We start from the raw sequence: 19543 nt of genomic DNA, 5'->3' as shown, positions 1-19543 counted from the left end.
GTTTTCCTTTTGTTTATTACTTAGGGTAAGGACACCTCAGGTTTATTACCTTATGGGTTGGGACCTCCGTAAGGGGTTAAGCATATACAAAGAAAACCACCCTTTATTTTCCATTTATTTAAAAATAAGGGAATGGGGTGGCTTAACAGTGCTCACCGGCCACTTGTGGGAAAGTGCCCGTTTATGATATTGATATCTAGATGGATATCCAGGTATAGGGTTTATGATATTAATATCTAGATAAATATCAAGTTGCAGGGTTAATGATATCAATATCTAGATGGATATCTAGTTATAGGCTTTATGATAATAATATCTATGGATATCCAGGTAAAAGGTTAATGATATCAATATCTAGATGGATATCTAGTTATAGGCTTTATGATAATAATATCTATGGATATCCAGGTAAAAGGTTAATGATATCAATATCTAGATGGATATCTAGTTATAGGCTTTATGATAATAATATCTATGGATATCCAGGTATAGGTTGGAGCCCAGAGCGCCATACAAAATCTCTGGTTTACCTGGGAGGGGGCTATGAAGGGGAGGAGGATGCTAATTCTGAAGTTACTAGCCAGGTAATATCAATAAAGCTCAAAAAGGGATGCATTTTAAAACTAATGGCCAAAGCATCCCGAATGACGTCATATTAGAATAATTCATTACTCTAATTGACTTCAATCGGTATAGGAACCATAAGAGTTTCAATATCAGTAGCAGATGTAATTTTTAAGCTATACATTTATTGTAAAATGTTATAAACTTTTTGGTCTGAAACTAAAGATCTCGAAAATTGCTGGTGTGAGTAAGTTGTGCTTTTAGGGGAAGCTTAAACTTTGTCTTTGGTTCGTTTCAGGTTACTGCTCTGACATCCAACCCTCTGCCCTCTCCTGGATGCTAGGGGTGAAGAAACCTATCCCCCCCAACCCTAATTTGGAACACAGTAACAAAAAAAATTAGCCCATGAGAGCCGAGAGGCCGTTATTGACCAATGGTAAAATTTATAGTGGCCTCTCATTGGCTAATTTTTTTTGTTACGTCATAATCGGTCAGACACTATTACTGTGTTCCTAATTGTAAAATAAATTGGAAACAAGGGGGTTGGGTAGTTTTGGTTTGAGGTTATTTTTACTATATATTTGAACAGAATTTTGAATGTTCCCTTTATATGAACTTTTCTACTTTAAAGACTATTATTTGCGCCAAGCCTCTAGGGGCTAAGCAATGGGAATGATGGATAAGTTCATCATCATTTTTAATATACAGACAAACATCCAGCTCTTTAATTAAATAATTTGATTTTTGTTATAGGTTGTTGAAGAGCAAGAAGTTTTGAACGTGAGTGATAAAAACTCTCCGTACGCCCTCATTGACAAATATTTTCCTGAGAGGTAATAGTTATTTCTCGTATCGTATTATAAACGGCTTTCCGCGGATATAGAATGTACAATTATAAGATTAAAACTAGTTTTTTTAGCCCCGTGGTGCCGAAGGCACCGACTAAAAAAACTAGTTTTAATCTTATGATTGTACATTTCTATATTCGTAGAAAACTGGATATAATACGATGCTAGACATAGTTTTTTCGTATTCATGAGAACCGGTTCCTATCCACCGGATTCAAATGAATACGAGAAACATTTTTACTTTTCTTCTAAGCTTTTCTATAATTAGGGTATGTATGTCACTACGTCAAGGTTAGATCTTTTTATCTCATTTTTGGAATAGTGATTTATAGGACAAAAGTGAAGTATTTTTATGACCAAGTCCTAAAAATGTAAGTATGTTCATACACAGTATCCTGTATTTAGGCAACTTTATTACAAATTCATATACAATTTTGTTTCAATTTTTTTTTTAGGTTTCTTAACGTTAATTTCATATTGTTTGATTTTTTGAGAAAAATAACCTAAAATTTAAATTGCATTTTGTTATAAAATTCTGATAATAATCTTATCTTTATGTTTTCATAGGTGTCTATTAAACTAGAAAATATAATATTCTAATCAAAAGAACATCTAGTTAATTAGGTTTTATTCCATTAAATTTACTTTATAAATATTTAATTTAACTCTAAAAACATTTCTTTTGATGTACTAATTACATATAATTAGATATTAACCCGTTTCATAGACAATATATATTATTATTTAGAGAGAGTTATTATTATCAGAATAAGGATATTTTCCAACATAGTATGTAGTAGTAGTTCTACATTATTATTATTATTTAGAGAGAGTTATTATTATCAGAACAAGGATAGTTTCCAGCATGGCTGGCGAAGAGGATATACACCTGACATTGGAAATCTGAGCCCAGATGAGGTGAGCTATGGAGTTCTTCTTAGTTGAATATGTAGAATATATGTACGTTGATAATATGACAGGGGAAAAAATTGTCCTAAATTTTGCTTACTATTTCCCCTGTCATTTATTGGTCAGTTTGTTTATCCAATAGAAGGGAAGGCGATGGGGTAAATGGGATGGAGGGAGGGAATCGTTATTTTAGCCCGCTTCAAGTTTCACTCTAATAGTGTACATGATAATCTGGTGTATGATCCTAGTAATTCTAAATCTATTTTTATGGAAAATTTGAATTTTTAAGACATATTTTTGTGATATTAACAACCTTTTTTCTTTTTCATATTTTTGTTTTTTTTTGGTGAAGTTTATTCTATCATGTAACGTACAGCAAAGAAAACAATTAGAGAACTTTTTGGAGAAAAGGAAAAATACAAAAAATATACCTTTTCTCAGCATGACGTCATATTTAGAGACAGGGAGGGAAAATTGTTTGTAAATTATGCTGGTACCCAAAATTCTATAACCACGCTTAAACATTGGGGTAATATTATTTTTATTATTATATTTTTGTTTATAAACAATTTTTCTCAGTTTTTTTTTCAAAACTATGGTTACTCTTATCAAATCTTGACAACTAAAATTATCCAAAGTTTCCACCCAATAATCTTTTACAGAAGGGGTAATTTTGTTTATCATCACCGGGGATATTTTATTAACAAACTCTCTTATTTGTTGATTCAAAACGTTTAGCAATGTTATGAAATCTTGATTGGTTGATTCTTACTATAAATGTCTAATGTTTTCAACTAATATAGTCTTAAAGGGTAACTTTGTTAAAAAAAAATCGTACTGGATGTACTTCTTTGTAGCGTTCATTGTCATGTCCCTTAAGATTCCTGCATGGAATGTCAAAGGAATTAAAAATGTGTAGGGAAGCTTGGCCAAAAGAAGATAATCTTGTCTTCTACTAAAATTTTAAAGAAATGGAAATAAATATAAAATAACACTTTCATCTATTGTAGGATTAAAGTAAAACACTAGAGGGGAAAGGGGTTAAATAACTGTATCTCCCCAATGCAATGTCCTTGTACCGACTCTCAATCGGGTCTTTGAAATTCAACCAATTATTAATAGTATCAACACAGCCAAGTAGCAGAAAACGATTTGGTAGAAGACGAAAATGTTCATTGAAAAAGGGATGGAGGTAGTTTTCTGTATATACAGCTATACTATAGATCTGTTATTGAAGGTATGGATGGTAGATGACAGTATGTTGGTGCTGAAGGGTGGCTCAACCAAATCAGACAAAGTGGGGTATGAAGATGTTTGGGAACCTCTGGATGATTATCAGGCCCCATACAGGGAACCAATCCTTCCACCTAATCCTAATGGCAAGTATACATTTTTGCTTTATTACATACTAGCGGCTAGGACACTAGAGGCCTCTAGTGGCACTTGAGGTGGGAAGGGGGAAATCGAACCACCCCCTATTTCAAATTTAAATTTTTAAAAGAAAAAAAAAAGAAAATTGTGGGGGAATAATTTTTTTTCTAGAAGCTTTTTCTCTTGGAAGGGTAGTGGTACCCTTCACTAAAATAGTGATAAACCTTCCCATGACCTATGCGGAGCTGTATTGTAAAGGAGAACCATATCGGTTCAGGGTTTAGCGAGATACTTCGGTACAGACAAACACCCAGATAAACATCCATTTACTTTTATTTAAAGCTTTCTAGCTTTGACAGAGATGGGATGTGTGCCTGTCTGTTTATACCAAAAGATATCGCAGCAGCTGGACAAATATTCTTCTTCTTCTAGTAAAACTTATCTAGTTTAATAATTATTTTGGTAACGCTACATCCACCCTCCCAAGAGTGATTGCCCCACAGAACATGTATTTCTATCTCCTTTCTTCATCTTCTTCTTTAAAAAACACCACGGGGCGTATCCTGTACTACTACTACCAATTGTCAAAAAATTCTTGCTACTTGTTTTCGAATTGCTCTTTATAATTACATTTACTGATTAGAAAATAACTACTTTGCTAGGAATAAAATCTTCGTTTTATATTTAAATAAAAGAGAATAGAATAAAAAAGTGAGACTCAGCAATAATAATTCAACCATGGTGAAGCCCACTCAACAAAAATTTTCCAAATTAATTTTTAGAACTCTAATACAAAACTTTCTATTCAACCTTCAAAGTCTGAGAGAAATGTAATTAGGATATTAAATTAAGCTTTTCTAAAATGTGGATATCTGTTGTTATAATAGGAACGCCCAATGTTTTGGCTTCATACTATCTAATTAGAATAGTTATTTATCGCATCGTATCATATACAGCTTTTCGCGGATATTAAAATGAAAAATTAAATTTTTGATATCCGAACTAACAAAATTAGTATTCAATGTATTCATGATTTTTTCAGTTTTGCTGAGAACCAGTTCTAATCCAGCGGGTATTAATCGGTATCATAGCCATGCGGGAAATGTTCTTCCATTCGACATTTAATTAAAACATTAAATGATGCGATGCTTACATATCTTCATAAATGAATAGACAAAAATTTGATGTATCTTTTAACTATGGTAATAATGTTCTTTTAATATTATGTAATTTATGAATTTTATCTTTATTTTTTAGATGAAGAAAGCAATGAGAGCATTGAAGCAAATAAGGTATTTTTTAATGATTTCTTTTGATTTGGTGTATGAATTTATTCATATACAATTTTAATGAGTAATATGAAGAAAAAAAAATATTGGAAAATAAGCGTAAGGATAGGATTTTTTACAATATAGTGTGAAATTTTTATTTTGCTATCAGTATATGATTGGTTGAATAAACCCAAAATTAAAATAAGCAATTGTTTTAATTATAATAATTTATATACCCTAACTATTGTGAAGCTTCGCTACCAAAAAGAGAGAAATTATGTTTTTTTTGCTGTAAAGGTTTTTCAGTGATCTTACTAATACTCAGTCTCACATCTATTTTTCGGCCATCAACTCATCCTCCCTTTATTTTTTGTAGGAAAAAATCTATTCCTTAGCTATTTTGTGGGGCTTTAACTTTGTTGGGCCCTATCCTTATATGGATCCATTCCTGCAGGAAACTTCTAACCTTAATCAAACCTAAACTAACATAAAAGTGGCATCAAAATAATTCTTTAATAATCTTCAATAACTTGTTTGACAAATTCATGCTTTTTAAATTAACTTCGGCTTGATTGTTTTTTATGTAAGGAAACTCTTTTTTTTGTGATATAGCATAAAATCTATTTTTTTTTGTGGCTAGTTATTATTAAGGGTAAAGGAAACGTGAAAGTTAGGACTTTTATAGCAAATGCCTCCTTTAAAATTACTGTTTTTATGTTTAAAATTTGTTATATTCTTTGTATATTTTGAATAGGGAAGTACTTTTAAGATTTATTCATTCATAAACAAAATTAAAAATGTTATAATCATAAGAATTACATAATAAATATGAATTATATTACATATCATTATTCTTTTGTTTCATGCATTTATGAAAAAAAATATAAAAGTAAATAATTGCATAACTAAGGTTCTCATCGTTCTTTCAAAACCACAAAAAACGAAATCATAGAAAAAGTATATTTTATACTTCAAAAACCCATATTTACCTTGCACTCAAAGTAGCAGGATGTCTGTCTATCTCTGTGTGTGTCTGTACTGTACTGTCTTATATAACCGCTGATTATCCTTTAAAATATATGTACCTTTTTATAAGTCCATGGAAATCAAGAGAAATCACCAAATCAACTTGTTTTACTTTTTGAAACAAAATTAAAATGGGCTGTGACTCCATTCCCCCCCCCCCACACACACTTCAAGGGCCCCTAGAGTTCTTTAGGGCCGCTAGTAATAATTATTTACCATTACCTCGTAAGGACGGATTCTCCTTCGATCTAAGTGATCATCTGACATAGCAGCATTAGGAACCATAACGCGGTGTCGGTCCGACATTCGAACCTATCACCTTCCCGGCGACGAGAGTAGTAATGAAAATAGTTGGAACGCTTGTTTACTAATGTAAAAATAAGATTATGGTTTAAAATGTAATATAATGTTTTTGTTTTCCCGATTGTCCTCTAAGATCTCAAAGCCTTTCTGTCTAGGGAAAATAAACTAAAATGAAAATAACTTTTTAACATTTCACTAAATTTGCTAATAAAATTTTCAGTAACACATTAGAACACCCCATATAAATCTTTAGATATTTTTATATGATGTAGTTTTCTCACGCTAAGTGTATCGGGAAGATGCTTTGCCAATTTTTTGCAATAAGTGTTCACAGATTTTTTTTGCAAGGATACATTTTTTGTACAGGCCAAAAAATACATACCTAGACAATTCATATTTGCATTAAAACGTTTGAAAATTTTTTTTCCATAAAAAATAGATTTTCTGTACTAAAAGATTTGTTTAATTGCTGACAAATTCTTATTCTTCTTTACAGAAAAGATCCCCATTGGTGGTGGGAGAACTTTTTCTTGTAAAATTTTGATTTTAGTAGTAGTAGTTGGTCTTCACTTTTGAAATCTTTTATGTTTACCAGGGATTTTAATGGATAAGACAATAAGTAAACTATAAATTATTTAATTCAATTCCCAATTTAAATTATTTCATCTGTACATTTAAAATATTAGTTGTTGGTCTGAACCAACCAATCAATATTTAATAAAAGTACCCAATGTTTTGAGTCAGTTACTAAAACTTTGGATACCAGTATACATCACGCTTAAATGTCCCCGGTATTACGGTTTATATTTACATACAATTTTATGATTTATGTCATCCTTGTTTAATTCTAGGTTACAGTAAACACAGTTGGTAATTATTACTCATATGACAAGCAACCCATCAACACTGAACCTAATCATAACAGCATTGAACAACCTCTCATTCCTTTCCAGGTATAGATAGATAGATAGATAGATAGATAGATAGATAGATCGATAGATAGATAGATAGATAGATAGATAGATAGATAGATAGATAGATAGATAGATAGATAGATAGATAGATAGATAGATAGATAGATAGTTAGATATATAGATAGATAGATAGATAGATAGATAGATAGATAGATAGATAGATAGATAGATAGATAGATAGATAGATAGATAGAGATACATAGAAAGATATTTAGTACTTATCTACTTATGTAACAATTAAAAGTTTGTTAATGAAGATTAGAAACAATTAAAGTTTTGTTATATAAACCAAAAATAAGATTACATAATTTTATATTGTGTAATAACAAAATTTGTTTTCAAATATATTTGAATGTGAGGGATTTATGGATAGGTAAATAAAAAATTATCGTAACAATAACAAAACATAAAACAAAACTAATTTTTTTCGAGAACACAAAAATTACTTTAGATCGGGTTTTTGTTAAGTTGTAATAGGTATTGGGTAGCCCGCAGGAATAGGCCCCGCACGAATAGTTAGGCCCTTCTGCATGGGTTAGGTATAGAAAATAAAAACACTGCCCCCTCCCTCTTCTTATCTTCAATATATTTTAAAAAATAAGGTAGGGGAGTTTAGTGTTCGGTAGGCATTTTGAGGGAAAGTCCCGATGTTGCCCCTATAAATTTGAAAGTTGTATTTTAACCTATATTACTTTATATTCAGTGTAGTATGTAGTATATGCAAAAAAAAAACCAATTGATATCTTATTGTGACATAAGCCTTCCCTTTTTCCTGAACACTTATATCATTACCCATGGATATTAGGGATTAGACAATGGCTGATAAATCAGTTTACACCCTTAATGATGGCGAACCTTTTCAGTAGATCAAAATTGTTGATTAAAAAGTTTGAACACTGTAAGTTTGAACTAACCAATATTTAGTAAAATTACCCAGATAAAAACGTGATTATTAAGATTGGGTACCATAATAAGGTACACCGACAAACGTCCTAATGCGACAAACCTCCTAAAGGACAAACGTCCTAATGCGACATTGCAAGGATATATCGGGTTCGAAACCATGCTGTTTTATACCCAACACAGACTCCACATGGTTTTCATTGTTCCAATCGTTTTTTTGTTACCATAGTGGATTTTGTTTTCCAATTTTGGAATATTTTTTTGTTTCATATTTTTGAAAATTTTTAGGATATTTTACTTTTTTAGGTTTGTCAGTGTACCATAACAATGATAGTCCATTGTTCCTGCCCTCCCTGATTATTACCTAACTTTGTTTCAACATAAGATTTGAGATTAAACAATATTTTTAATCCTCTTCAAAGGATTTCAAGATTTCATAAATTCAAATCTTTCATTCATTTCGTTTTCATTCAATAGCTTATGTTTTTTTTTATATAAATATGGCTCTGAATCCGATTTATTCCCGCTGTGTTAGAACCTGTTCTCAGTCTGAGCTAAACTGAAAGAAACATGTACCGTATAAACAGACAATATTCCGCGAAAAATAAACATAGAATAAAAACTCTTATGTTGGCCAAGGCCACCAAACCATAGGGTCAAACAAAGCAGGTATCAATTGTATAAATTTACATTTTGTTATCCGCAGAAAACTTTTTATATAACGATGCGATAAATAACTTTCATCAATATAATTTTTGTGGCTTCGTTTAAGTTAATAAGAATTCTGGTTATATCTATACTGTTTTTCGATTCTGTTATATGAAATCATTCTGTAAACTGATATTTTTTGGTTATTTCAAGATATATGAGATTCATATCCTATAACTATTTTTTTTTTTTTTTTTATAAAATTGTCGGAAATCTAAATTTCTCATTTCATTTTCATAATCAAAGAATTATTTCCTAGTATGCTAGTTTTCAAAAGCTAGTTCATTGGATGATTATAATATTTCTCAATCGCCCCAGGGTTTACAAATTTGATAAAAATTTGGCATGAAAAAATCAACATCTCTAAAATAAACGTAATGATGTGTGGTAGATCTTTTCATGAAAATACCCTTTTTTGAATTTTAGTCTTCTGCTAACCTAAAAAGTTACTTTAGGAGCCTAGAAATACATGTACAAAATTTCAGCTCTCTATCTCTAATGGCGACCTAGCGCCAGGCATGTAAAATATCAACAGATAACGGTAGCACGGCGGTTTTAACAATATCTCAGCAATGTGCAGGTTTTAAGCTCTTCTGCATATTTCAATTTAAACACATAAGGGCAAAGATATATTATCCCAAAAATCTTTTGTCAAAGTCTACTCTACACCTAGCGCCAGTCAGTTTTCTAAAATCATGCATTTTATAACTGTGAAAATAGAAATCGCCAGCGCTAGGTGTAGAGTAGACTTTGACATAAGATTTTTGGGATATTATATCTTTGGCCTTATGTGTTTAAGTTGAAATATGCAGAACACCTAAATTCATCTTCCAAGCCATTCTCTAGGCATTATAATTTTTTTTATGAAATAACGGGATTTCAAAACTGACCTTTGAAAAGGCCTAAAAAATATCTTTTTTTGTCACTTTTTTCACTGCTTATAGTTACAACTTATTAAGATATTATGCTCAATTAAAAAAAATCGGCGCCTCCAGCACCAAAACCGGCAAAAACTGGCAGTTAAAGACCCCCAAAAACTAAAAATATGAGTTCTGGACTTATTTTTAAATATATCAACCTAATTTTTTTTGAGAAAACTTTTTTCATATAACCAAACTCAACAACCTATACAGATTTCATTTTTGGACTTTCTTTCCAGGTGCTAGTGGAGCAAAAGACCCCCCAAAACACAAAAATTATGAGTTCTGAGCTTATTTTTAAAGATATCAACCTGATTTTTTAAAAGAAATTTTTTAAAATAAAACTGAACTCAGTAATGATTACACATTTCATTTTGGGACTTTCCTTTGAGGGGCTTGTGCAGCAAAAGACCCCCCAAAACACAAAAAATATGAGTTCTGAGCAAAGTCCCAAAATGAAATCTGTATAGGTTGCTGAGTTTGGTTATATGAAAAAAGTTTTCTCAAAAAAAATTAGGTTGATATATTTAAAAATAAGTCCAGAACTCATATTTTTAGTTTTTGGGGGTCTTTTGCCAAACAAGCCCCTAGAAGGAAAGTCCCAAAATGAAATCTGTAAATGTTACTGAGTTCAATTATGGTAACAAAAGATTTTTAAAAAATCAGGTTGATATCTTTAAAAATAAGCTCAGAACTCATATTATTAGTGTTTTGGTGGGTCTTTTGCTCCACAAGCCCCTAGAAGGAAAGTCCCAAAATTAAATATGCAATAGTTACTTAGTTCAGTTTTATTTAAAAAGCTTTCTTTCTGTGTGTTGATATCTCTTTTACTTCTTGAGATAACTACTGTTTACCGAAGAGGGGGGCAAGTAGGGGCACAGAAGTTTAACTGCCAGTTTTTGCCGTTTTTGGTGCTGGAGGCGCCGATTTTTTTTAATTGAGCATAATATCTTAATAAGTTGTAACTATAAGCAGTGAAAAAAGTGACAAAAAAAGATATTTTTTGGGCCTTTTCAATGGGCAGTTTTGAAATCCCGTTATTTCATAAAAAAAATTATAATGCCTAGAGAATGGCTTGGAAGATGAATTTAGGTGTTCTGCATATTTCAACTTAAACACATAAGGCCAAAGATATAATATCCTAAAAATCTTTTGTCAAAGTCTACTCTACACCTAGCGCTGGCGATTTCTATTTTCACAGGTATAAAATGCATGATTTTAGAAAACTGACTGGCGCTAGGTGTAGAGTAGACTTTGACAAAAGATTTTTGGGATAATATACCTTTGTCCTTATGTGTTTAATTGTGTGGTATTTGTTATTGAGTTGCTATTCTTTATCAGGGATCTAATGGCCGATAAATTGATGTACATCCCCAATGATAATACACAAAATTAACCCTTATGTAGATTGCAATCAGCGGTTGAAACTTTTGGACACTCAACCTAATGAATCATCCAATCAAAATTCATTAAATGTCACAAAAAATTGTTAAGCTAACGAATAAGAAAACGTTATTCTAAAACTTTTGGGATTTGTGTAACAAACAGACCAATGTCCTCTCACTTCCTATAGTAGCCTACTAAATATGATGATCAGATATATATGTTACGTATTGATGAAGAAATCTATCTTAAGTAGAAAAGATTTGCTTTAAAAATTAATTCTATTGAATCAGTATGAAATATTTCTTGGTATTTTTCAACATCCCATAAACATCAAAGATTTCGCTCATATATTTGCTTTTTAAAAGACAAAGATTTTCTATAATCAGAGTCGGTTCGTCCGTCTGTGACGGGTACCTATTTTCGTTAATTTCAAACTTAATAGGATGGTTCATGTAAAGTTAGTTATGATTTAAAAGTGTAACAAATCTACATTCGTTAACAGAAAGTTTACACATGCTGATATTTACTTTTTTGGATAACATTCTTTTGTTGATATAAATAAAAAGTATATTAGTCTTTAAATTTCTTATTAAGTCATAAATTGGTGATCTATTTTTGGTTGGCTTTAAAGTCTTACGAAAAATATATTTTATAAACTTAATGATGAAAGTACATGATTAAGTAAATTTTAATTGAAAAATGAAAAGGAACTAGTAATATGAGTAATCGGTAGTAAATTGAAATTCTAGATCAACGAAAAAATTAATCTATAATGGTAAGGAAATTATACAAAGATAGATTGATATATAGATAGACAGATAGGTAATAATGATATTAATATTTATAATATAATATTCAGGAAGAGATATCTAGAAGTACACAAGAAGAATATATTCCTTTTCTTAATCAGGAATAATAGTAGACATATTTTTTTTATAATTGTAAAATTAAATTAAAATTTTATCTTTTATGTAAATACAGAGAGTTTTTATGAAACGTTGGATACTCAACTTAATGAACCAATCAATCAAAACTAAATAAAAGTCCCCAAAGTTGTTAGGCAAAAGAAAACGTTACATAATAACACAATGGGGACTGGTGTGATAAATATCCTAATGTCCTCTCCCTGCCTGGTTTTTTAGTAGAAAAAATACAGGGTGTTTTTGAGTAGAAAAAATATAATTCTAACACTAAAAATTGAAATGCTTGTAAAATATTGTAGACTATCATTGCTACTAGGTCATCAAACAGATGGAGAACTTTCAGCCGCAAAAACGGCGGGCCGTACCTGTTACAGTCAGCACAACTCCTCATGCACCGCCAGCCGCTAGGCATGCCCCCGTCAACGAAAATAACGGCGGTTACTTTTATCCTGAAAGTCAGGAGGAGGAGCAGTATAAACAGTCGTATGGAACATTTTTTGAAAACAATAATTTTATCCTAAACCCGAGATCTGAACATAAACAGCCGCCGGCTAGAAGCTACTTCCCGCAGGATAGAGACAATGGCAGCAGTGACACACAGCAGCCAGCGGCAAGAAATCTGCCGTATAAGTTTATCCCGCCGTTGAAGAATAACGGCATTGGTGACTACTCAACCAATACTCAATTGCCGCCTACGCCGGTGAAAGCCGCTTGGTGGGAAGTGCCCGCCTTAGCGGCTTTAAACGCTCCAGCCGCGTCATTGAAGAGTGAGTTTCCTTCGGCTAGAAGCTTAGGCGGCCGTGAAATTAATTTGAACAATGTTAAATTGGCAGGTGGACGGCTGGGGACAATAGGCGGCCAAAGTTTAATTCTGGGTGGAAATAACCAAATAAACCATCCACAGGAAAAATCTTCTTTAAATTTTAGCCAGATATACTCGTACGTAAAGTAGCACAGTTACTCTGTAATTTTATGTCGGTCCGTCCTTTACGTCCGTCCGTTTAATTCAATAAATCTTTTTTGATCTTCGTTTATCTTTATAATAAAGTAAAAGGACATCTGTCTGTTTGTTTGTTTATACCGATAGATCTCGCTAACCGCTGAACCGATATGGTTCTCCTTTACAGGTCCTAAAAAGGTGTATAACTATTTTGAGGATGCGCAACACCGCCCTCCATAGAGTAATCGTTGAAAGAAAATCGCCCCCTCCCACAAAAAAATATACAGTTAAGTGCATAAAAACAAGTTAATAAGAAAACATATAATATTTTAGGAGTTTCTGTATAGGCGTTTTCCTTCATATCGCATTTAACCACAAACAAGCTTCAAAAACGAAATTTTTTCTTATTGTTGGTTAGGTTAAGGAAGGGTTAGAAAAGCTTAGGAGTGTAATGCTCCCCCCCCCCCCTCCCTGCCCAAGGCTTCTTCAAAGAAAATAATAATCTTTGTGCTTTTTGGCAAATTTTTTAATCTCATTAAAATGCATAGATTAGATTAAATTATATTTTAAACGTATTCTTAAGCATTCCTTTTAAACCCAAAGAATTAATTTATATTAAGCTATTTCCGTAACCATACAGAGTTGATGGTTTTTTAAATGGTTTAGATTCAGTTTAGATTGGTTGTATTCACTACACAGTTCAAACTGTATGATTCACAGTTTCCTGTTTGTAGATACTCTGTAACCTATTCATTTTTTATTTTCTGTCTAATGTTTAAAAGCGAAGCTTTTCTATAATTAGGGTCGGTCCGTCCGTCCGTCACAGAGAGATAGGCATGTTAGTATTGTCCTATCGATTTCAAACTTTGCATGGTGATTCCTTTAGTAGTTAGGTACGATTTAGAAAGCGTATTAACTCTATAATCATAACAAGAATGTCCGTACGTCCATTTTAAACATGTTGATTTTTTTTACTTTTTTAACAACAAATTTTTATGTTATCTAATCAGCCGATTGATCTGATTTTTGGTATGATGATTCCTGGGACAACAAAGTATAATTTTATAAGCAAAGCAACTCTATAATCAAGTCCTAAAAATGTAAGTGTGTCCATAAACATTATCCTGTATCAAGCAGTTTTTCAACAAACTTACTTACAATTTTGCTCCGATTCTTTTACATTTATATTCTGATTATTCAGTTCTGACACTATATAAGTGTTAATGTCCGTTTGTCCTTCCGTTTCGGTGTTTAGCTTTTATGGATGTTGTCATCCTTGTTTGTCTATTATTTACTTATTTCCTTGCTATATCTATCTATCCAACAATATATCTATATACCAAAAAAAAAATTTATATCCTTTTTTGTATCCATTTATCTATCCAACTTATATGTATATTTAACTTTTTTTCTGTCTCTTCTACTATTATTTCTCTCTCTTTTTTGTTATGTGTTATCTCTGAATCTAAATATTTTTTTATTCTTTACTAGTTGCTTTGCTCCGATGAAGATCTTTGCTCCGATGAAGATCTAGAAAAAAGCCTAAGTTTTCCTAAAAAGTATAACCTATTTGGTCAAGCATTTTCCGAGCTTCAGTCAAAAAATATAATATTACATTTTCTCTGTTTATACATATTTGTCTCAGAATTAGTATTTATATAAATCTCCAATTAAGAAGAACAACCAAGAGACAACAATAGACTAAGTGGTTAATTAAATAATTAAAAGTAGGATTATAAGGTTTTATCTTTTTATTTAAGTACATACAGACTCAAAGAATCAAATATTCATTTTTGTAGGAGCCAAGTTATTCTATACGTTTTTTGGCTGTCTGTCTGTAACGTTAGATAGTTGTTGATTTTTATTCTTTGAAGTAAGTACATGTAATTCTTCTAGTTCTTTAGTCCATTACTGCACTTCCCTAAACTTCTTCTCTCCTTCCCCCTTCACTTCTAATATATACTTCTCTTTCTTTCTTTTTCTGTGCCCTTCTGTTATATCCATACCTAGAGTTTTCAGTATTGTGATTCGACTCTTATTCAAAATAATCGGCTTTATAATTACTTTTTATAAAGTTTTGTGATTTACTTATCAAGTTTAATTGTTATTTTTTATGACACTGCTCTATTGTCTATCCATAATTATTGGGCTTTGCTACTTATTGATGTTGTCAACAACAGTGTTTATTAACCCACCTCATTAAAAAATCAAAAAATAAAAAAGGAATTTTTTATTATGATTATATAAATATTTTTTTTTACTTGATCTTCAGAAACTACTTAGAAATTGATATTTTATTTTGATTTTTCCTTCTTCTTTTCACATCTTAATTTATGTTCAGAAAATATAATTCTTTTGATAATATTTCAAAGCGTGTATCGTGTTAAATACTGAAATTTGATAAAAATGAAAATTTTAGTATGTAAAAAGTTGCATTTCAAAATCAAATTTTTTCTTGGGTATATGCAGTCAGTCAAGATTATAAAGTATCTAAACAGTTTCTACAATATCTATGCAGTCTAGACTAGACTCTAAACAAACTATACAGTTTAGAGTAGACTCTGAACTATCTATACAGTTTATACTAGACATTAAACTTTTTATGAGTCAAGATTATACAGTATATATACAGTCTATACAATATATGCAATGCAGCCTGTACACTCAACTGTCATAGAGTCTTGTAGACTGTTCACAATCTGAAATACGAAGTCTATGAAGTATATACAATACAGAATCTATTAATTCTAGTTTCTATCAATGTTGTTTAATATTAGTTGTACTATTTGTGCAGTCTAGAATCTATTTATCATTTTTACGTAACTTATGTCCACCTATTCCTTGTTTTCCTAATAATCTTGACAAAAGAAGATCACTTTTTGTGTGTATGTAGAAATTGAACATAATCTCCACTGAACCGGAAAATTCATCAAATTTTTCATCACCCCTGCTGCAATCCCAGGTGGACGGCAGCAGACCATCTGGCAACATACAACGCCAAGTGTATGATGGGTTTGTACCGGTTCCTGGGCCGGCAACGGCGGATGAATATCGGTTTAACGTGTTTCCCGCCGTTCCTGGTTCTAATGGTGTAGAACAAGGTAATTCATTCAGTATGGCTCTGAAACCGATTAAAATCCGTTGGATTAGAACCGGTTCTAAGCTATATTAAAAAATAATGTATTGTATCGTATTACATCCAATTTTCTACAATGTTAAAAATATTAATATAAAAATAATAATTTTAATACCAGTTTTGTTAACCTGAACCTTTTGTCCCTCAGGGTTAACTAAACTGGTTTTAATCTTAGGATTTTTCATTTGGGTATCCGTGAAAGTTGTCTATGATACGATGCGATAAATAACTATTTTTTCATAGCAAACGTTTTTATCTTTTCTTTGCTTAAAAATATTGAGCAGCAAAAAATTACGCAGAATAAATGTATACACTTCATTTTGGAATTATTTATCTAAAATTGAATCATTTTCTACGCGAGAACAAATAATACTTTCTGAAGCGAACATTTTCTACATTTAAGGTCTGTTAGTCCTTACGTCTATAACGGATTGCTCTTATTGTTAATTTATGCATTTTGAAATTTAATTTATCGATGTTAAGCTTGATGATTTCTGTAACTCTTAGGTTAAGTTTATAAAGCGTAGGAACCATATAATCATATCCGGATAATCGATATGATTTTTTTTGGCTTTTTATAATCATTATTATGTTTACTTGACTTGTAGTTTATGGATTCCCTGGGCAATTGGGTACAATGATTTCAGTTTAACATCTAATTAGAATTAAAAGTATGTTTATATTCTGTATTTAAGTAATTTTGGGATATTTTTGGTTATAACTTCTGAAAAGTTTTGTACTATATAATATTTAATAATTGTTAATGTTCGTTTGGCTTACTTTCTGATTTGTTAAGCTTCGATTTTATGGATGTTATCCTTGTTTTACAAAATTTATATAGTATAATTTATCAAATCTAGAACTTTGAAAATTGGAAAAGAAATTATATAATAGAATAAAACGTTTTTGATTAAATTTAAATTTTATGATTATGCTGGTCCCCACAGATTTATAAACACGTTCTGTAATCCGTTGTTACAAAACTTTAAAGTGTTTAATAAATCTCCAGTGGGTTAATTAAATACAAAACTTTTTCAAAAATAATTTTAATCTGATATTATGGGGATAGTTTTGTTTGTCATAATTGGAGGTGATTTAAAATTTCCCGTTCATTAGATATTAAACAGTTTAAAATTTAGATGGAGAAAACCAGAAGGACTACAGTCCAACAGTTTCCATACCACAACAACTACTGCAGCAACAGCCTATTCTGTCACAGTCGCTAAAACCACAGCTGTCCCAACCGCCACAGCCGTACAGACAACAATTTCAAGATGTTAACCTTGGGACTGAACAAATACAACAGAATGAAAGGTATTGTTTGTTTCAAGTTTTTAGAAGCGAAGCTACTGTATTACTAGAGGTTTTCCATACATACGTTCAATTGTTTGTAATCCTATGGTAACTTAAAGATTAAGTAAAATATATTAACTTTTGATTTAAAACTCTACTGAATCTAAGCAGTATAGTCTCTACTTGTGGTCTTTACGCGATAATAATTTAGAATTAACTCACTTTAACCAACCCTAATTAATTTTAATCTGTTAAAACAAAAAAAAACTTTTAAAAACTTTTAAAACAAAATTGCGTAGCTACTCTGTAATTCAATTTATCTGTCTGTTCTTCCGTCTGTGACGATATATGTGATATTCAAGATTGACTGCTCTATAACTCACTTTATCTGTTTGCTAAGCTATGACTTGTGCTTAGCTACTAATGGATGTCAATCAATATCTTTTAAAAATATAATTTTACTGTTAGATATGTCCGGGATAGCAAAGCTTTAATAACACAATTACCACCAGAATATTATTACTTCAGGTACAAACAAAATGTGATGTCTTTTTTTTTAGAATTTATTAGTTTTGCACGTTTTTAGAATCTTAGTTTGATAGAATAATTCAGTTTTAGAGTATTTAGTTTGGCTAGATTTAGATAAGAATTTGGTAAATTTAGTTTTTGTTCTTCTATAAAAGTATTTATCTGTCTCATATGAAGATAATCGCTGAACCGATGTGGTTCTCCTTCACAGTAAAGATTTCCATAGGTCCAGTGAATATTTATTACTATTTTGGGACAGGACACCTTTGCAACAACTGAACTAATTCGAAAAAATATTTGGTAATTTCAGCTGATTTTTTCCGAACACAGTAATAGTGTCTGACTGATTATGACGTAACAAAAAAAATTAGCCAATGAGAGGCCACTATAAATTTTACCATTGGTCAATAACGGCCTCTCATTGGCTAATTTTTTTTTGTTACGTCATAATCAGTCAGACACTATTTCTGTGTTCATTTTTTCCTGAATTTGGGGGGCAACGCTTTGTAGTAAAGACGACCTTTAGTTTTGACCCCAAATATTATTTTAGATTTATTTTGCTTATTGGCTATACCTTATTTCTGAGTAAAAAAAAACTTTTTTACAATTTCTCAATTTATTAGCTTTTTTTCAGCTCAAAATAAAACTGTACAGTTGAAATGAAGTTTATCAAAAATAGTTCTGTAGAACTTCTCTCAAACTTTTATTTACGTAATTGTTTCATAAACATCCAATTCATTTTCAACACATTATAGTTTCATATACTTAAATAAAATACTATGTTTCATATTCTTTTTTTTAGCAAAGGCCACCGCAAGGTTATTTCACCTAATCACGTTTATCTGATGTTTCATAATCGTACTTAACAAAAGCATTTGTAAGTAAGCAAAAGAAAAGTAGAAATGCTCTTGAAAGATTAAGAAAAACTTGGACTTGGTGTGTTTCGGAACGCATGCCTTGCCGTTCTCGAAATCTTAATCTCAAGCCCTCCGAATGACCAACATGAGTGAAGTTTACAAATGTGTATTTATACCATGAAAACAGTGAATCTAAAACAAAAATATAAAAATTAATTACATAATATTAATGGTTTATTATTTTTGTAAGATCGAGGTTGCGTGATTTCAATTTAATTAAAAATATAAAATTTCTAAAAAACTTTAAATTGGCACGAAACATATTAAATAGCATCAGAAATTGATAATTTTAGATTCAAATGATCAATAAAATTAAGGAAAATATTCGTATGTCAAAAGTTAGCAGTTAAATGGTCTATTTGTTGAAAAATTAATGTTTTAAATTTCTTCGTAAAATATACCATACTACACTTATTATTAAGAATTAAAGATAAATTCTTACCACATTATGATGTCAAACTAAGCAGGAAGGCTTATTTGAGATCTTCCACGGATTAGAGCGCATGTATATTCAACCAATACATTATTTTTATTCACGTAGCTCCGCACATGGGAATCATCAAAGGAAAAATGCGCGTCTTTTTGTTTGTTTACAAGCAACGCGCGGAGATAGTTAGGAATGC

General features: G+C 31.0%; 1 protein-coding gene across 1 annotated transcript in view; it reads left to right on the top strand.

The window, feature by feature from the left end:
* The first annotated feature begins 132 nt into the window (after positions 1-132).
* The window catches only part of LOC145314861 (uncharacterized), a 47700-nt gene continuing 28289 nt past the window's right edge, over positions 133-19543 (top strand). Inside the window, exons 1-12 of the mRNA XM_080154942.1 lie at positions 133-212; positions 437-584; positions 1318-1397; positions 2240-2330; positions 3559-3700; positions 4950-4984; positions 7144-7245; positions 12043-12094; positions 12424-13010; positions 15940-16147; positions 17322-17496; positions 17944-18003. Coding sequence (XP_080011068.1) covers positions 133-212; positions 437-584; positions 1318-1397; positions 2240-2330; positions 3559-3700; positions 4950-4984; positions 7144-7245; positions 12043-12094; positions 12424-13010; positions 15940-16147; positions 17322-17496; positions 17944-18003 — 1760 coding nt within the window. The remainder of the gene's footprint in view (positions 213-436; positions 585-1317; positions 1398-2239; positions 2331-3558; positions 3701-4949; positions 4985-7143; positions 7246-12042; positions 12095-12423; positions 13011-15939; positions 16148-17321; positions 17497-17943; positions 18004-19543) is intronic.

Source organism: Acartia tonsa, chromosome 3 (genome assembly GCF_053477335.1).
Source record: "Acartia tonsa isolate MP-2025a chromosome 3, ASM5347733v1, whole genome shotgun sequence".
NCBI lineage: Eukaryota > Metazoa > Arthropoda > Copepoda > Calanoida > Acartiidae > Acartia > Acartia tonsa.
Note: the sequence above shows the minus strand (reverse complement) of the source record. Positions and strands in the feature narration are given on the sequence as shown.